Below are 16,945 nucleotides of genomic sequence, written 5' to 3'. Positions count from 1 at the left end.
AAAACTTTTATATCAAAGAACAATCAAGATAATGAAAAGTCAACCCACAGAATAGGAGAAAATATTTACAAATCTGATAAAGTATTTGTGTGTAGTATTAAAAACCTTTAAAACTCAAAAGACAACCGAGTTAAAAAATGGGCAAAGAGAGGTGCCTGGGTGGCTCAGTTGGTTGTGTCCGACTCTTGACTTTGGCTCAGGTCATGATCCCAGGGTCGTGGGAACGAGGTCCACGAGGGGCTCTTGCTGAGTGTGGAGACTACTTAACACTCTCTCTCTTTTTCTCTTTCTCCCTCTGCCCCTCATCCTTTCACAAGGGTGCGCTCTCTCTCATTAAGAAAAAAAAAAAAAAAAAAAAAAGGCAAAGGATCTTAACTGACATTTCTCTAAGCAAGGTAGACACATCATTAGTCATCAGGGAAACATAAATCAAAGCCACAATGAGGAAACTTCATGCCCATCAGGATGATGGCTAGAATAAAAAAAAATAGTACCAAATTTTGGTCAGGATGTGAAGAAACTGGAAGGCTCACACACAGCTGGTGGGAAAGTAGGATGATATGGCCACTTTGGAAAATAGTTATGCAAACAGTTAACCATACAGCTACCATTTGACCCCCAAATTCCACTTTAGTTATCTACCCAAGAGCATGAAAATGTACGTCGATATAAAAACCTGTTCACGGATGTTTAGAGCAGCACTACTCATAATAGCAAAGAGGCAGAAATAACCCAAATGTCCATCAATTGATGGATGGATACACAAAATGTGATAAACCCAGTCAGTGGGTTATTATATGGGGCCATAAAAATGAACAAAATATTGATATATGCTACAATATGGATGAAGTTTGAAAACATTATGGTAAATGGAAGATGCCAGTCACAGAAGGCATGTATTATTAGTCTACTCAGGCTGCTACAACAATGCCATAGACTGGGTGGCTTAAACAACAGATACTTATTTTCTCACTGTTCTGGAGGCTAGAAGTCCAAGATCAAGGTGCCATCAGGGTTGGCTCCTGGTGAGAGCTCTCTTCCGGCTTGCAGACGGCTGCCCCATCCCTGTATGCTCACATGGCCTTTCCTCTGTTCCTACTTGGGGTTGGGGGGGAGACCGCCTTCTCTGGGGTCTCTTCCTCTTGAGGACATCACCCCTATAGGCTTAGGGCCCCACCATTTGATCTCATTTAACCTTAATTATTCCCCCAAAGGCCCAAACTTCAAACACTATAAAACTGAGGGCTAGGGCTTCAACATATGAATTTGGGGAGCACACAATCCTGCCCATATTATATGAGCACATCTATCTGAAATGTTCAGAATAGACAAATCTATTGAGACAGATTTAGAGACAGAAAGATTAGTGGAGATGAAGAGAGTAAAGGGATGGCAGCTAAAGGGTACAGGGTTTTTGAGGTAATGACAATGGTTCAAAAATTTTCTGTAGTGATGGTTGAGCACATCTGAATATATTAAAAATCACTGAAAAACTAATTAAACGGATGAATTCTAAGGCTTATGAATGGCATCTCAATAAAATCATTATTAAAAAATTCAATACAATCCCAATTTTAATTCCAGCAGTTTTTAGAGAAGAAATTGACAAGCTAAATATGGACCTAACAATAAGTGGGGGGGCGGGGGAGGGGAAACAAAGTTGGGAAGACTTATACTACCTGACTTCTAAGAGTTTTCATAATGTGACAGTAATCAAAAACAAAAATGCAAACAGCAATTACTATCCCACATGAACACAGATGCAAAAATATTTCACAAAACAAATCAATAATGTATCATTCCTTTAGGATGGATATAGAGATCAATGAAACAATATTCTAGAAATAGAACCATACCTATATTATCATTTAATTTTAACAAAGGCATCAAAGCAATCTATGGGGACAAGTCTTTACAACAAACAATGCAGAAATAAAAATGGATGTCCATACAGTGGAAAAACTAACCTCAAGCCTACCTCACACCATATACAAAAGTTATATGGATGGATCAGAGGCCTAAATGTAAAAGCCCAAACCATGAATTTTTATGAGAAAAACACATTATCTTTATTGTCTAGGGGAAAGGATTCTTAAAGGTCACAGAAGGCAGGAACTGTAAAAGAAAATTAAATTAGGTTTCCTCAAAATAAAATAGACCTACTCATCCAAAGACACCATTCAGAAAAGGAGTAGCAAGCATTGGACTGGGAGAAAATATTAGCAAAACCTATGCGACCAAACACTGGTGCCCTAAATACATAGAGAACTCCTACGACTCAATAATAAAAGACTCGGACATTGTACGGGGGAAAAGGATGTTAAATTACGTTCATCTTCCTTAACTGTGCCTCTGTGAAGGACAGCTTAGGGCTTTGCACATGGGTAATTTCAAGTTGGGTTTTACTCATCGTATCCATGGTCTTAATTCTTGCAACAATCACAATGGCTCCCTGGTCTTCTAGCTCTGATACACACTGGCTGCTCTCTAGACCAATCGGACAATACTAATCCTGGAACTCTACCCTGCTCCCTTAAATCCAATCCATGGGTTCATGGAGATGTCTTAATTCTCTGCGCACAGAAATTTCATAATTTTTCCCCTAATATCAATCTTCTCATTATTTTGGGCACTAGAGATTTAGCATCTTCAATTCTGAGAAATGATTTTATTTCTCTTTACAGAAAGATACCATACGTTTAAAAAAAATCTCCTCTGCTTTTCTCCAGAATTCCTAACGGTCAGATATTAGGCCTCCTGGGTTAGTTCTCAGGCACCAAAGCTTTGTGTCCTTTCACTTCACTGTCGCCTATTCTCCTAGCTCTGTTACTTTCCTTAAAATCAGAGTTCTCATTTGAAATAAGGGTTCTTTTTTCATAGCATCCTGTTCCTACTTTACTACTGTAGTAAGAATCTCTTATATCTGATGACGCTGACTTTCAAAACATTTTCTTCTGTTGCCGGTATTAACAGTTTCTCCTATCCCTTTTCATTCTATGGTTGTTTATTCTGTTCTTTCAAAACACAGCTATTCATGCTTATACTCATAACGATAAGGAACTGCAACACCAGCTGGAAACACCACTGGCCTGAGAGAGACTGGAGGGCCACAGCACGTGAGGCGGCCACTTCGCTGCTGCTGCCTCGCATGGCGATAAATGGATGTGCCCTTCAGGGCCGTTCATTCTTCCGGAGAGCTATTCAGTCTCCAGCGTGATTCACCACCAGTGTTTTGCAATGGAATTGGGGACCAATCACTCTAAATGCTAACTTTCTGTCATAGCCAGTGCTCATAGTTCCTACTTATGCCAACGTCCAAGCCTCCTGCCCTGAATTTCTGACACAGTCTCATTCAATGTGTTCGAAGTACACACAAGAGTTCTGCCTGGGACACAGGATATGCTCTTGGCCGCCAAATGATCTGTACTTGGGAGCAGAGGGGATGATGGGCTGTTAATTTTACAGATTTTGAATCTATTCATCATCTCCCAGGCACTGCCCCATCTCACACTACCTTCTGCCAAACTGGAGGCTTCAGATCCCGAGCCTCTCCAGTCCTGCAGGAACAGTGGCTTTCCTGCTGCAGCACCTCTCACCACCCTCTAAACCAGGGCTTCCTATATTCTGGTAATCAGTTACCCCGCCTCCATATGCCTTCCATCTTCCAAAAAAAAAAAAAAATTTTTTTTTCAAGTTTTTATTTTCATTCCAGTTAGTTAACATACAGTAGAATACTAGTTTCAGGTGTAGAACTTAGTGATTCATCGCTCACATACAACACCCAGTGCTCATTATTAACAAGTGCCGCCTTTCTATTCCAGAACACCTACGGTGTTTATTCTCTTCCATTCTTCGTCTTCACTGATCTTAAAATTCTTTTACTACCGTTTTAGTGATGTCGCAAAGAGGAAAGTCAAAACGTAATTTTCATCTTTAACCAGAAGCCCAGAAATTGGCGCTTTTGTTTTCTGTTTCTATTGCCACTACCCCAGTTCAGAACTTACACGACACCCGTGTGGAATACTACTACTCAGACCAAGTTGGTCTCTGGTTGCCTTTGACTTCTTCCTGTTTTAATCCCATTTGGTTTTGAGATTAATCCTGTTTCTAGATTAATCCTCCTAAAATCTGTTTACATCAAGCCATTCACTCTCAAGTCATATATCCAATCTCTATGAACCTACACTTTCAAAACAAAACAAAAACAAGGAAAAAAGTGCAAGCTCACTTACCTGGTTTTCAAGGTTCACCCAAATGGGGCACCATTCTTTATCCAAGCCAATTAAATCAACCAATTCGTCTGGTTATTTTTGTGCCATTCAAGCTGGCCGACGCCGTGTCCAACGCCATGCTCGCTAGCAGTGCTACTCCCACTTTCTCATTCATCCTTCTCTCTCCAGCCAAATTCACCAAGATTCTCATTCGTTGTTTTCTGCGCATCCATAGCCATTCTTTGAAGTCCATCTCAACAGCCCTGGTTCATGAACATTTCTAACCTTGCCAGGGTCAAATTCTTTCTCCCTCCTCCGGTATCATCCTGTGCAATATTTCCTGTCTGCACTACCACCAAAATATCCCATCATAAATACTCCATCACACACACACACACCCCCACATGCACCTACACATCCACCATTTCATTAGGCATTTGACATAACTTGTAAGAATACCTGAAACAGACGGGTGGGGGATGGGCTAGATGGATGATGGTATAAGGAGGGCACTCGTGATGAGCACTGGGTGTTGTATCTAAGTGATGAATCACTGAATTCTACTCCTGAAATCAATGCTTCACTGTATATTAACTAATTTGAATCTAAAACAACAACAACAAAAACCCTGCAACATAATAGTACAAAACACAGGCCAGAATAAACATCTACAAGAACAGGAAAATAAAACAGGATACAAAAATTATAACGTCTACGCCAGAATCCTAAAACCTACCGAAACAAATATGAATTACAAAAAAAAATACATTACACATTTGGAGGGCTATCTGCCAGAAGTAATTTTGATTTCAGAGTATTTATCTCTAGCATTTCTAACAGCATTCGAGTAACATGACTGTTGAGTCAATTCCTAATTCTGACTAAAGTGCAAATATTATCAAAGTAATGAAGGAAAATAAATTTTAACAAAGATGCTTGTTTCCAGATGACACAACGACAATCACAAGAGGTGAGCTACAAGCTAAGCCTGGTATGAGGTCAAGAGACCATCTCTGTTCACTCACAGGGATGTTTCAGAGCAAATTCTCCGTAAGGATCAACCACCAGGGTACCATGTGCATAAAAACCAAACCCCACAGATTACTTGTTTACTTGCAATTGAGAATTTGTGTTAAAGGTTATTTTTAAGTTAATATAAACATCCATTTTCTCCGCACAAGTATGTGTGTGCACGCGCGTGTGCAGGTATCACACAGAGAGATGTGAACGAGACAGAGCCCGAACCGTAGGGACCGCTGGTATGGCCAAGACTCCGATGGAAGACGGAAGGAAAGGAAGTACTGCTCACTGTGTGCCTTTTTGGCCTACTAAATTTTACAACAGGATTATTGATCTGAAAAACAAAAATTCCATTTTAAAAAGCCCCCAAATAGACCTACTCTTGGGTTCATGTAGTTTTTCCTACAGGTAGTTGTAAAGTGAGTGGCTGTGTCCGACCATGGAAGAGTTCAGCCGAAAGCCCAGCTATTCCTCATGAAAAATGCTGGTCCAGGGAACCCCTACTTGCTGTTTTTGCGAAGAGGAAACAGACACGAAGCTTATATGGGAGATAATAACAGGTGTATGCTTTTGAGGGAGTAGTGAACCACCTGTCACAAAAAAATGACACCAATCGTGCTTTCAATCCAGGCCGAGTCCTCAGAAAGGCAAGAAATCAGAGTCGACCCATCTGGACAGACTTTGCACAGCGTTGACAACACACAAGCTTCAGTCTGTATCTTTCAATCAACTGCACTATGTGGGGAAATGTTATCGGAAAAGGAAAAAGATTCTTAGTGTGTATCAGAAGCTGCTAGAGAGAAATCATCTATCCAGGGGAACTAGTCCTTCCTGAATCAGCGTCGAGCCAGATGTGAGGACAGGCATCCCCAGATTATTTCTAGTACATTATGTGAAAGGGAGAATAATCCACGTCTAAAGAAAGACTCTGAAACGGATGCATTCCTGAATTACTGAGGGTGGTTTTTCTGTGCTGTGGGGAAACCGCAGCCCTCCGGCTTCCAGATGCTTTCTCTCCGCATGAAGTGGGGCTCCTTCTACTACTCTGCTTACAGAGACCACACTTACCACCCGCCGTTCCAACACATGCAGAACTGCGTGTTAATAAATCATTTACTTTAGACGAAGAGTAGAAAAACAAAACAGGACTAATGTTTACAAGAAAATGGGTCACATCTAAAATTATTTTTAAAGCAAAAATAATTAAAATAGAATTTGAGGATTAAATATAGGAATTAAGAGGAAACCATCTAGAGGTAAAAATAAACTAGAAGCCTAAAAAGTAATAAAATAGAACTGAAGCTTCATTCAATAGTCAATGGGTTAGTTGTTTGACGCTAAGGCAGCCAGAGTCTAACAAACCCACATATTTGCCTTTTAAAACTTTGGAGAGTCTTTTCAAAAAGCTCCCTGGGGTTTCTTTGGCAACACAGCCAGCGGCAGAAAGCGGAAGGGGATCCACGCGGACACGGGGCCTCTCGCTCAGAGGTCTGTCCAAGCCTCGCGGCCACGGCAGGCGGGGAAGGGGTCGGTGGGGTGGCGGCTCGCGTTAAGGAGCCAAGCCTGGTTCTGCCTCCAAAATGGGCCAAGTAACTGTCACCCCACAACCGTTCAACCATTTCCGAGGTATACTTCTGCGTGACTGGTGGGGACAAGTCACGGAAAGAGGTCACATCAGATACAAAGGGGTCTAGGGCCAAGTCACACACGCACACATTTCTGTAGATGTTTGCAGAGCACCTTCCCCGCAGCGGGGGCCGCAAGGGACGGCTCAATTCATCTCCTGCTGACATGTCCCGCCGGAAGACAGGGGGGCTACTGCCAGCGCTTAAGGGAGAGGAGGGGGACTCCGGTGACCGTCACCCCCAGCACCACGCCTCCGACTTCAACACATCTGGGGAATCGCTCCGTGACTCTGAGTTACCACCAAACGCAAACCATTTTCATCTTCTAACGGAAAAGTCAATTCAATTAAAGAAGCAAACCTAAACAGAACGATTTCCTACCACCGCTTCTTACCCAACGGGAACTTACAGTGGAATCTTGAACAGCTAGCTTGTATTATAATCATCTGGAAAGGCTACATTGAAAGTTGCATTAAAAATTCTATCTATCTTCACATGTCAACAAACGTGCCGGGACAACTGGCAGGAGCAGCAAATCCACCTCCCGCTTGGCACAGCTGGTCTGTAAAGTTAGGAAAGAATCGAGCCGTCGCTGGGCCACTGTCGGTACAGTTCCGAAAAGGGATGTCCCGTATAAAGCAAATGCACATCCACAGCCTATCTCAAAAGCCAAGTCTGCCTGCAACTGATAGTGATTAACTATAAAATTTGTTTGAAAATGCTCAAAGCAGTCTAAATATGTACACCAGGATTCACATTTAGAAGGAAAAGAACCTGAACATAGCACATTTGTACAACTAATAACAAAATATCACTTCTAGAGGCAATGATGCAATATCATTTCTGTGGGTTCTCCCTCAAAGATAAATATAGTTTCTCAATCCTAAAAATTGTTATTTTTTTTGAGACAGAGCTAGTGAGTGAATACACGGGAGGGGAGAGAGGGAGAGAGGGAGAGAGGGAGAGAGGGAGAGAGGGAGAGAGAGAGAGAAAAAGATAACCTTAAGCGGGCTCCACGCCTACCATGGAGCCAGAGGAGGGGTTCAATCCCACAACCGTGAGATCATGACCACAGCCAAAATCAAGAGTCAGATGCTTCACCAACTAAACCACCCATGCACCCCCTACAAACTATTTTAAAAGTATTAGGTCAGTGGTGAAAGGCAGAGTTTTGCAAGTAAGTGTAACTAGGACTTATATTTGCATAATGAAAACAAATAACTGATAAATGGTATTTTGATATGCATGTTCTACACTGAAAATCTAGAAAGCACAGAAGATCATTTAAAAATGTATCATCTAGGGACACCCGGGTGGCTCAGTCAGTTGAGTGTCTGATTCTTGATTTCAGCTCAGGTCACGATCCCAGGGTTGTGGGATCGAGCCCTGCGGAGTGTGAGGCCTGTGTGAGATTCTCTCTCTCCCTCTGCCCCTCTGCCCAGCTCGCGTGTGTGCTCTCTCACTCTCTCCAGAGTAAATTAAAAAAAAGAAATTAGCATCTACTAAAAAAAAAAATACCAGCGATAAGCCCCACACCTCTGGAGAGCTACCTTCAATACGGGGCGATGTGGCTTTTCACAAGCAAAGAGGATGCACTGAGGGTTCACAGAACACGTACCACTTTGCATCCGGCTTCTCCCTTGTTACAGACATTATTACATGTCCAAGAATATCCTACAGTGTATCTCTATTGGCTGTTTATAACCTTTAAATACCACTTCATCTTTAGTGATGAAGACTGAGGTTGGTTTCCACGGTTTCCTATTACTAAAATATTCTGAATAGCCTTGTACGTACAATTTGAATACCACGACTTCCTTAGAACAGAGTTAAAAGTTAAAAAGCCAAAACACTGTCTTTATATTTCTAAATGTCTCCCCAGAAAGATCACAGCAAACTAACGTTTCCATCTGACGACAGGAACTTCACCTCCCTCTGTAGTCTGCCAAACACTGGTTACAATCACTTCTCTTAAAACGGTTTTCAGTTTTGGTGTAAAAAATTTAATTCTTCATTTCTGTAACAATTATAAGTTGTAACATTTTCTCATACGCCTACAGACCATTTGCATTTCTTCTATGAATCAGTTATGTCCTTTAGAACCTCACTCTAAAAGTCTGGATAAATACATAGGAGAACGGTAGCTACATTTGAAAAAACTGTAAAATACCTTTATGTTTAGGTTTATCTGATGTTAGCCACATTCATTAGGTGAGCCAAACATATCCATGTGAGACTATTAAAAAAAAAAAAAAAGTACAAGACGAAAACACCCAAATGCATTCGTTGGGCTGGATGGTGATTTCAAAGAAGACACGGGTCATCATGAATCTGTTGTGAAAGAATTTGTTATTCTTTCGGTTTGATCAGCTTTTCTAGGAGATTCTGAGTTTTCTCTAAAGGTAAGAGGGAACCTGGCAGCAGGTAGGCTGAGCTACTGGAATATTCCCCACGGCTCCTAGGAAGAGCTGGCCAGGGCCAGAGCATGTCAGCCTGACGAGTGACAGCAGCAGCTGGGACGTGACCACGCAGCTGGCAGGCACCGGGCCGCGGCAGGGACCAGCACGTCCTGGCACGTTGTGCCTGCGAAGCATGCGCGGCCGAGGGCTCACTCTGGGTGCAAAAGTGCCCCCAGGCCCAGGGACCATGAACTGTGTCACAGAACATCAGGACGGAGAGTAAATATGAATCCTGACTGACTGCTATCACTTACTGCGAGGTGAACGGCCAAGACTTGGAAATAGGAACGGGATCCTGAGTGTACTGCTGGGGAAAAAGAAGACTTCGAAAAACAAACAAAAAACGAGGCTAATAAAACACGATAAACTAATTCAGCTCACAGCACCACAGGGAAAAATCTGAACTCCAGCGATGAGAACTTTTGTAGACATAAGGAAACAATGAAAGACACCAACGCGGAGGTTTCTCTGGATCCCAGGGGAAGGCAAAACATGGTTTGCGGTATATACTGACCAAGGGAAAAAAGGCCTGTGACCTGGAAAGGAGGACAGGCAGATCTGGCGCCCAGCGAAACCAGAAACTTCTACCACACTCGACCAGATGGGCCGCTCTCAGTTACGCCACAAGGACCCTCCATTATCCTGCGTTCTCACCATAAACGTTTGCTCCACTCATCAAGACCCACGCTTGCTCTGAGCGAAGCATGACACCTGAAGTGTCAATAAACCGACTAAGAAATTACATTACCTATTTCAATTTTTCAAAAAGAAAGAAGTCTGCTATTGTTTACCCACCTATTACATACCCACCAGCACAGAACGCACGCCTGTATTTTACTGGGAAAAAAAAAAGTTGCTGTATTGAGTTTTTAAAAAAACTTGACTTTAAAAAAAAAAACACATGTATTTTCAAGGTTTGTTTCTTTTTGAGAGAAAGACAAGGGTGTGAGTGGGGGATGGGCGGAGAGAGGGTGACACAGAATGGGAAGCAGGCTCCAGGCTCTGAGCTGTCAGCACAGAGCCCTATGCGGGGCTCGAACCCATGAACCGCGAGATCATGACCTGAGCCGCAGTTGGACACCCAACCGACTGAGCCACCCAGGCGCCCCAACAATTGACTCTTGAACAAGAGGGTTGAACTGAACGGGTTTGCTTAAACGTGATTTGTTTTCGCTACATACAGTAGTGTAAATGTATTTTCTCTTATGATTTTCTTAATATTTTCTTTTCTCTAGCTTATTGTGAGAACACAGTAAACAATACATATGACATAAATGTGTGTTAATCGACTGTTTATGTTCTTAGTTGGGTTTCCACAGTTGAAAGTACTTGGCTATTAAATTTTGGGGGGGGTCAAGCTATATGCGGCTTTTTCACTGCACAGGAGGTCAATGCCCCTAACTCCCGTGCTGTTCCAGGGTCGGCTGTATAGTACATAAGACATCAAGGAAAGTTAGAAGCGGGGAGACAAAGACTGGACAGACAGACATGCCGGGAGGAGCAAGGGCTTGAGGCTCAAACTGTAGAAGAAAAATGAAGCCCTTGAGAGTAGCAGCTGGAAACAAAGGTGAGTGAACTAGATCTTTCTGACTGCAGATGCTCTGGGACTGTTTTCTTTCCAAAAACACCTTTCTCTTTCCTTTGCCATTTTGAGTTAAAAAGTCAAGAAAAATGTTTACACTGTATAATAAGGCTCTAAGAATATTTGCTTCACATTCAAAAGCAGGATATTTTCTCTAGAAAGCAAGTCACATATGTTTCTCCAGGATAAACAAAGGGTAAAAATTGAGCCGTTAGCCCCCAGCCAGAGTTAGGAAGGAAAAGGATCCCTCTTTTCTCTCAACCAGCTTTTCCTCTCGCCTGATTCTAACCCATTCTCCGTCAGCAACTACCGCCAAGGACGCTCTGACCTTGCAGAGTGAACAGTGGGTGCACAGTCTGCTCCCTCCTCCCAGGACCAAAAAGCACCCGCTAACCTGAAACACGACCTGACAACCGCCAAGTGTCAGATGTCACTGTAAACTAGCCTGGAGGAGATTATTTTAAAAGGCGAGTCAGCAAGTGGTTAACACGGAGACCGAACACACACCCGAAGAGAAAACTTTACAAAAATCTGCAGTGTCCCGCAAACGGAGGCGGGGCTAGAGCTGCCGTGGTGTCTCCAACAGCATCGGGTCTCAGGGGACCCTCAACGCAAGTGACCACATGCTCCAGAAAAGCGTGTGCGACGCCCCAAAGTTCTAGTTGTGACAATAACACCACCAATACTGCAAATACTTTGAGCAACAGGATTCACTCAGATACAGAATCCGAAGGTAGTTAGCGGATAAAGGCAGGTTTCTAGGGTCAGGCTACTGCGCATTTTAGTACCGCCATCATTTACTTGGCTGCCGTATCAAGCAAGTTACATGAGCCTTTGGGGAAGTGGTTTCCGACACCAACAGAGGAGGGTCACTCCCACCAGCCCTCGGGGGCAATGCAAGCCTTGAGGAAGACGAAGATGCTTCCTGGCCCAAGGCCTGACACATAAGGCTCCAGCTGTAGCCGTTATTTCATAAATACCTGAAGAATTAAAGTAAGATATTTTAGACTCAGTCGGCCTCTCCACTCGTAATAAATGTATAAAGCTGTTATGTTGTCAAACGCAACTGGAAGGAAAAGAATACTCAATTGAAGGGCAGCATTTCCAAAAAAATTTAAAAACTGCAGAACCACACATTCTAATTATTTACAGAATAAAAGAAGCCAGTAACTGCTGTCTCTACATTCTCAGAGTTCTGAGAGCATGGCATGGTCCTGGACAGAGGACCAATCTGATTTAGCCAAAAATCACATGTTAAGAAATTCCCCAGAGACAAATCAGCAATTAGACGTCTTTGGTCTCCACACCGGGGCTCCCTGGGCTTTCTGCACACAGAAACCCAGCCAGGTGCCTTGTCTCGCCACTGAAACCACCACCTTCAGCTGCATCACTTACAGGATTAAACAAAAACAAAAAAGATCATAAAGGTCATACACCTAGGTAAGCCACAACCCTCGAGGGGAGGAACCTCCTCTCTTCTGTCAAACATCCTATCCTCCTTAAAGGCTTTCTCTATGTCCTGTGACCCAGCAATCCACTCCCAGCTATCCACCCAAGATAACAATATTCACAACAACATAGTTCAGTAAGAGCCAAAGGGTGGAATCAACCCAGGCGGCCCATCACTGACAAACGGATGAACAAAACGTGGTATGTGTCCCTACGATCCAGTCGTGAGGAGGAGGATGTGCAGACACGTGACACAAGGCTGAAGCCACAAACACTGTGCTAAGTGAAAAAAGCCGGTCTCAAAAAGCTAAACATTGTGTGATTCCACGTTTCTAAAATGTCCAGAACAGGCAAATGCACAGACAGAAAGTTGATTAGTGGTTGCCGGGGACCGAGGGGAGTGAGAACGACAGTGACTGCTCATGGGTACGGATCTTCTCTTGGCAGTGATGGAAATGTCCTAAAACGAGACCATGTTGGTGGCTGCACGGCCCTGGGAATATACTAAAAACCACTTAAAAAAGGGTGAATTTTACAGTATGGGAGTTATATCTCAATTAAGTTGGTTTTTTAACAACGTAAATGTACATGCACGTAGGAATATGTACACAACTATAATAACTTTTAAGTTAATTTTGAGTTAGACATGCAGCTTCACGTCTATTTGGGGGGACGATCCTAAAATGTTAGCATAGCTGAGGGTACACTGGAATATCACACAGCGAAGTTTGACAACTATGGATACATACTAAAAATCTAAGATTAAATCTCCACTGAACTAGCAACTTTAAACTACTAGAACCAGCAAAGCAGTAGCAATCTGCTGTCTAGTGAGTTAGCTTAAATTTCAATTTCTTATATTTGAATGGAATCAAGAAACTTACAAGTTAAAAAGTGTATCGTCAAGTACATACTAGAGAACAGGAGCTATGTCTTTTACACCCTCATGACCTTTGTGGCAGGCAGACAGTCCCCTGCACACACCATGGACCACATAATGAGCGAATGAAATACTTTAATACCGTATTTGTAAAACAAGGTCATGACTGTCAAGCTTTTTGCTCTATGTGGTAACCCTTTAGATAAGGGTCAGCAAACTGTTCCCATAAAGGGCGAGACAGCAGATATTTCTGGCTTTGTGGGCCAGACTGCTTTTATTTTTTCTTTTAATGTTTATTTATTTTTTTAGAGAGTGAGCGTGGGGCAGAGAGAGGAAAACAGGATCCGAAGCAGGCCCCGCACTGTCAGCGCAGAGGCCAGTGCGGACCTTGAACCACGTCCTGAGCCACGGAGGACCAGACCATTTCTGATGCAAGCACCCTGCTCAGGCCCTGAAGCACAAAGGCGACCGCAGACAACACAGAAACCAGCGCTCTCCTGCTTTCACTGGCGCGGTCCGATGGAACTTTCCACAGCGACGGAAGTAGTGTGCCATCTATCAAGCACCTGAAGTACAGATACCGTGACTCAGGAACTGTTCATTTTAGTGACTGCCAATGTAAACAGCCACACGTAGTCAGTAACGACTACACTGCACAGCACTGCTTTGGACTAACCAACTAGCCAATTTTATCCCTGGTCAAAAAACTTAAAGAGTGTGAGTTCATTTTTAAAGGTAAAAAAGGACTCTGAGTATATCACAGGGTGAAAATGAAAAGAGAAAACACGATGTAAAATTTCTAACCATTCACAGATCATACTAGTGAATAACTGAACTTCTAAGCAAATTAATCTCAGCTCAAGCAGTAGGATACGTGTAGAGCTCCATGTATCTGGATTTCGCCATACTTTGTCTGGTATATACTTGCTGGATTCCAGCGCGGAGGTCGTCCCAGATCTGGTCAAGGCCAATCTGCTTCAGTCCATGGGGATTCTGACTCCTGTTTGATGACATCGTGAGCGATATTCTTAGGTCGTCCAGTGCAGCAATCCAAACTCAAGGTACAGCTAATTCTCCATCAGATGAAAATATACAGTATCATTCCAAATTTATTCACAGCAGCTCAGAAAGGATGTCCTTTATAGGTAGAGAATGAAATCTCATTGCAGGAAAACCTGAGGACGAAATAAAGCCAATTAATTCTTTCTCGACATCCTGGGGTGGGTAATGGGGTGCCTGCCACGCACACAGAAATATTCAGTCTGTGGGCATTAGTAGGCACCACTCTAATCTAGAGAATATTTCTCTTTCTCTGTGGAAACAAACTCATGTTAGATGGTCTACGTACAGAGATAAGCTTACTGATCAGGGATTTAGGTTGGAATCCTATGAACTCACAAGAAAAGTGTTCACAAGAAAAGCTGGCTGAAACTGCAGAAGCACAGCTAACACTGTCGGCTCTTTTTTGCCCCCTGAAGGCATCAAAACTTAAACTTAACCACTTGGCCTACATAACAACTAGAAAGATAAACTCAAAGGAAAAAATGCAAAGCTAACTCCCAGAAAGCGAAACACAAATACCTAAAAAGTAGGAAAAACCAACCGCACTAGTTACCTGTGAATTCTAACAGTTTTTCACTTAGCACTTTGCAGGAATGCAGATGCTGGGGAGGTTGAAGGTGCAGGGAAACGGTCACTCCCCCTTTTAGAAGGGAATTTGGCAGGAATCATCAAAACTTAAAATGTCCCCTAAATTCAGTGGCCGGGGTCTGAAGCTCGGCTCCACACCTACTAGGTATGAGGTCTTCGGCAAGGTACTTCACTTCTCAGCCTCGATTTCTTAATCCTCAAAAGGGGGGGGGGGGCAGATCATTTTTCTCAGTTACTGTGAAGTCTAAATAAGATAATGCCTCTGTTATTTACTACCTTATCGATATTTAACACATAGTCAACGCTTCACAATTAATACTGGCTATTATTTCCAAGTGTATAAGGCTCCTGCAAAATAGAATTTAATGCTTCAGGATTTCAGATCCATAGATAAAGGGCCGGAGGTATTCCATAGCCTAGTAACTCAGTACTTCTCAATACGTAATACTACAGTCACACCTTAAGGATCACCTACGTACATCACACTGAAATGTGGAGGTTTTTAAACAAGTACTTCTGTTGTCAAATTAAGAAACACTGAATTATTTGAATGGCTCCATACAATAAATGTTGGAGGTAAATGATGTCTGGAGCAGTAAGAATGGGTTGTCAAAGCTTGCCAGTGCAAATTTGAGTTCAGCAAGTAATTCGGTACATTCTCCGTCTTCCATGGCATTAGCGCTCCCTGTAGCCTAAGGCACATTTGAGGAGAATGTAGTTCATACTTGTGGATCAAGTCTGAAAACCAAATCATCTCTAATATTTATTTAGCTTTTACGGAGGCTTCACGCCCAGTGTGGAGCCCAACGCGGGGCTTGAACTCACGACCCTGAGATCAAGACCTGAGCCGAGATCAAGAGTCAGACGCTTAACCAACTGACGCACCCAGGCACCCCTCTACTAATTACAATCTAAGCTTTGGGACCTACTATTTTATGAAGCCACACTACCACTCTTGATCCTGCAAGTATTCTACAGCATATGCTCAAAGAAGTATGCTCAAATGTAGAACATAAACATATCTGACAGAAGAATTCCCTCAAGTTTTAGGGAAACCAACCACCCAGCAGCCACTTCGCAAATGCTCCCGGAATCAATGTTCCATCTGCCTTTCCTTCCATCTCCCTTGGGAGGATCATACCCACCAACACCCCACTTGACAGTGTGTTTGGACCCGCAGTACCGCCTGGTGGCGCGACCTATTTAAACCCGCACTCCTTGTGTTCCACCCGGGGGAAATCATCACTTCGACTCCCCGGACTCACACACACACTTCAGTTGATTCTAACTTAGATAAGCCTTCTCAGACCCATCTAGATGCTCTTTTACTCCTCTTTCTTCCCGTTTAATTCCTAGCAGCAACCGGGAAAAATGTTCCACTCTTTCCATTTTCACCTTTTCCTCACGTATCACTTCCACTGGGCCGCATAAAAGTACCTTCAAGTTCAACGGGTTACTACGGGGACGTGTCCCAACCTCCTTCCTTCAAACCCCCACCTGCCAGTGACTCACGAAGCGTATCTCCAACCCAGACTGCTTCTCTCGAGTCCAGGCCCACCTACACATCTCAGTGCCCAGTTCACAACCCCTCCTAGACCTCGCACACCCAGCAGGCGTACAGCTGAACGCAGGAGCTGCCCCCAGATCCCCCGTTCACCGGTGCCGCCCATCTCAGTGAGTGCCAGAAACCTGGGAAAATTCGAATGCCTCGTTCCTGTTCTTTCACATCTGAGTGCTACTGATTTTAACCTTCGAGGTCACGCCACATCCACTCACTACTACCTCCGTTTCCTTCCCCAGCGGTCACTGTCGTCGTCATCATCATCACCGCCGCCGCTCCCCAGGCTGCTTGGGCCGGAAAGCTTGCTTGGGCCGGAAAGCTCCTGTGCTCACCCCGCCCACGTCCAGCCAGGTGACACTCACTAGAAGTCCCAGACCAGTGAGGCGCGCCCGCCTCGTGGGACTTTCCCTTCTGAACTCTCATTCCTGGTAATCCCAGGCCTGTGTCTCTCCCTTCTCTGCAGAGAAGGATTCATGGCACAGAGACCATCTCTTTTGCTGAGAACCTA

The 16,945-nt window shown here is 43.5% G+C and overlaps 1 protein-coding gene across 6 annotated transcripts in view; it reads right to left on the bottom strand.

Annotated features, from left to right (window-relative positions):
• Positions 1-16,945, bottom strand: part of CUL1 (cullin 1) — a 104,657-nt gene that overhangs the window by 53,785 nt on the left and 33,927 nt on the right. For all 6 annotated transcript variants that reach the window (XM_042974601.1, XM_042974575.1, XM_042974582.1 and 3 more), the window contains one exon: positions 14,101-14,401. In XM_042974601.1, coding sequence (XP_042830535.1) covers positions 14,101-14,240 — 140 coding nt within the window. In that variant the 5' untranslated portion in view covers positions 14,241-14,401. The remainder of the gene's footprint in view (positions 1-14,100; positions 14,402-16,945) is intronic.

Source organism: Panthera tigris, chromosome A2 (genome assembly GCF_018350195.1).
Source record: "Panthera tigris isolate Pti1 chromosome A2, P.tigris_Pti1_mat1.1, whole genome shotgun sequence".
In the NCBI taxonomy this organism is placed as follows: Eukaryota; Metazoa; Chordata; class Mammalia; order Carnivora; family Felidae; genus Panthera; species Panthera tigris.
This window is presented reverse-complemented; position numbering and strand designations above follow the sequence as displayed.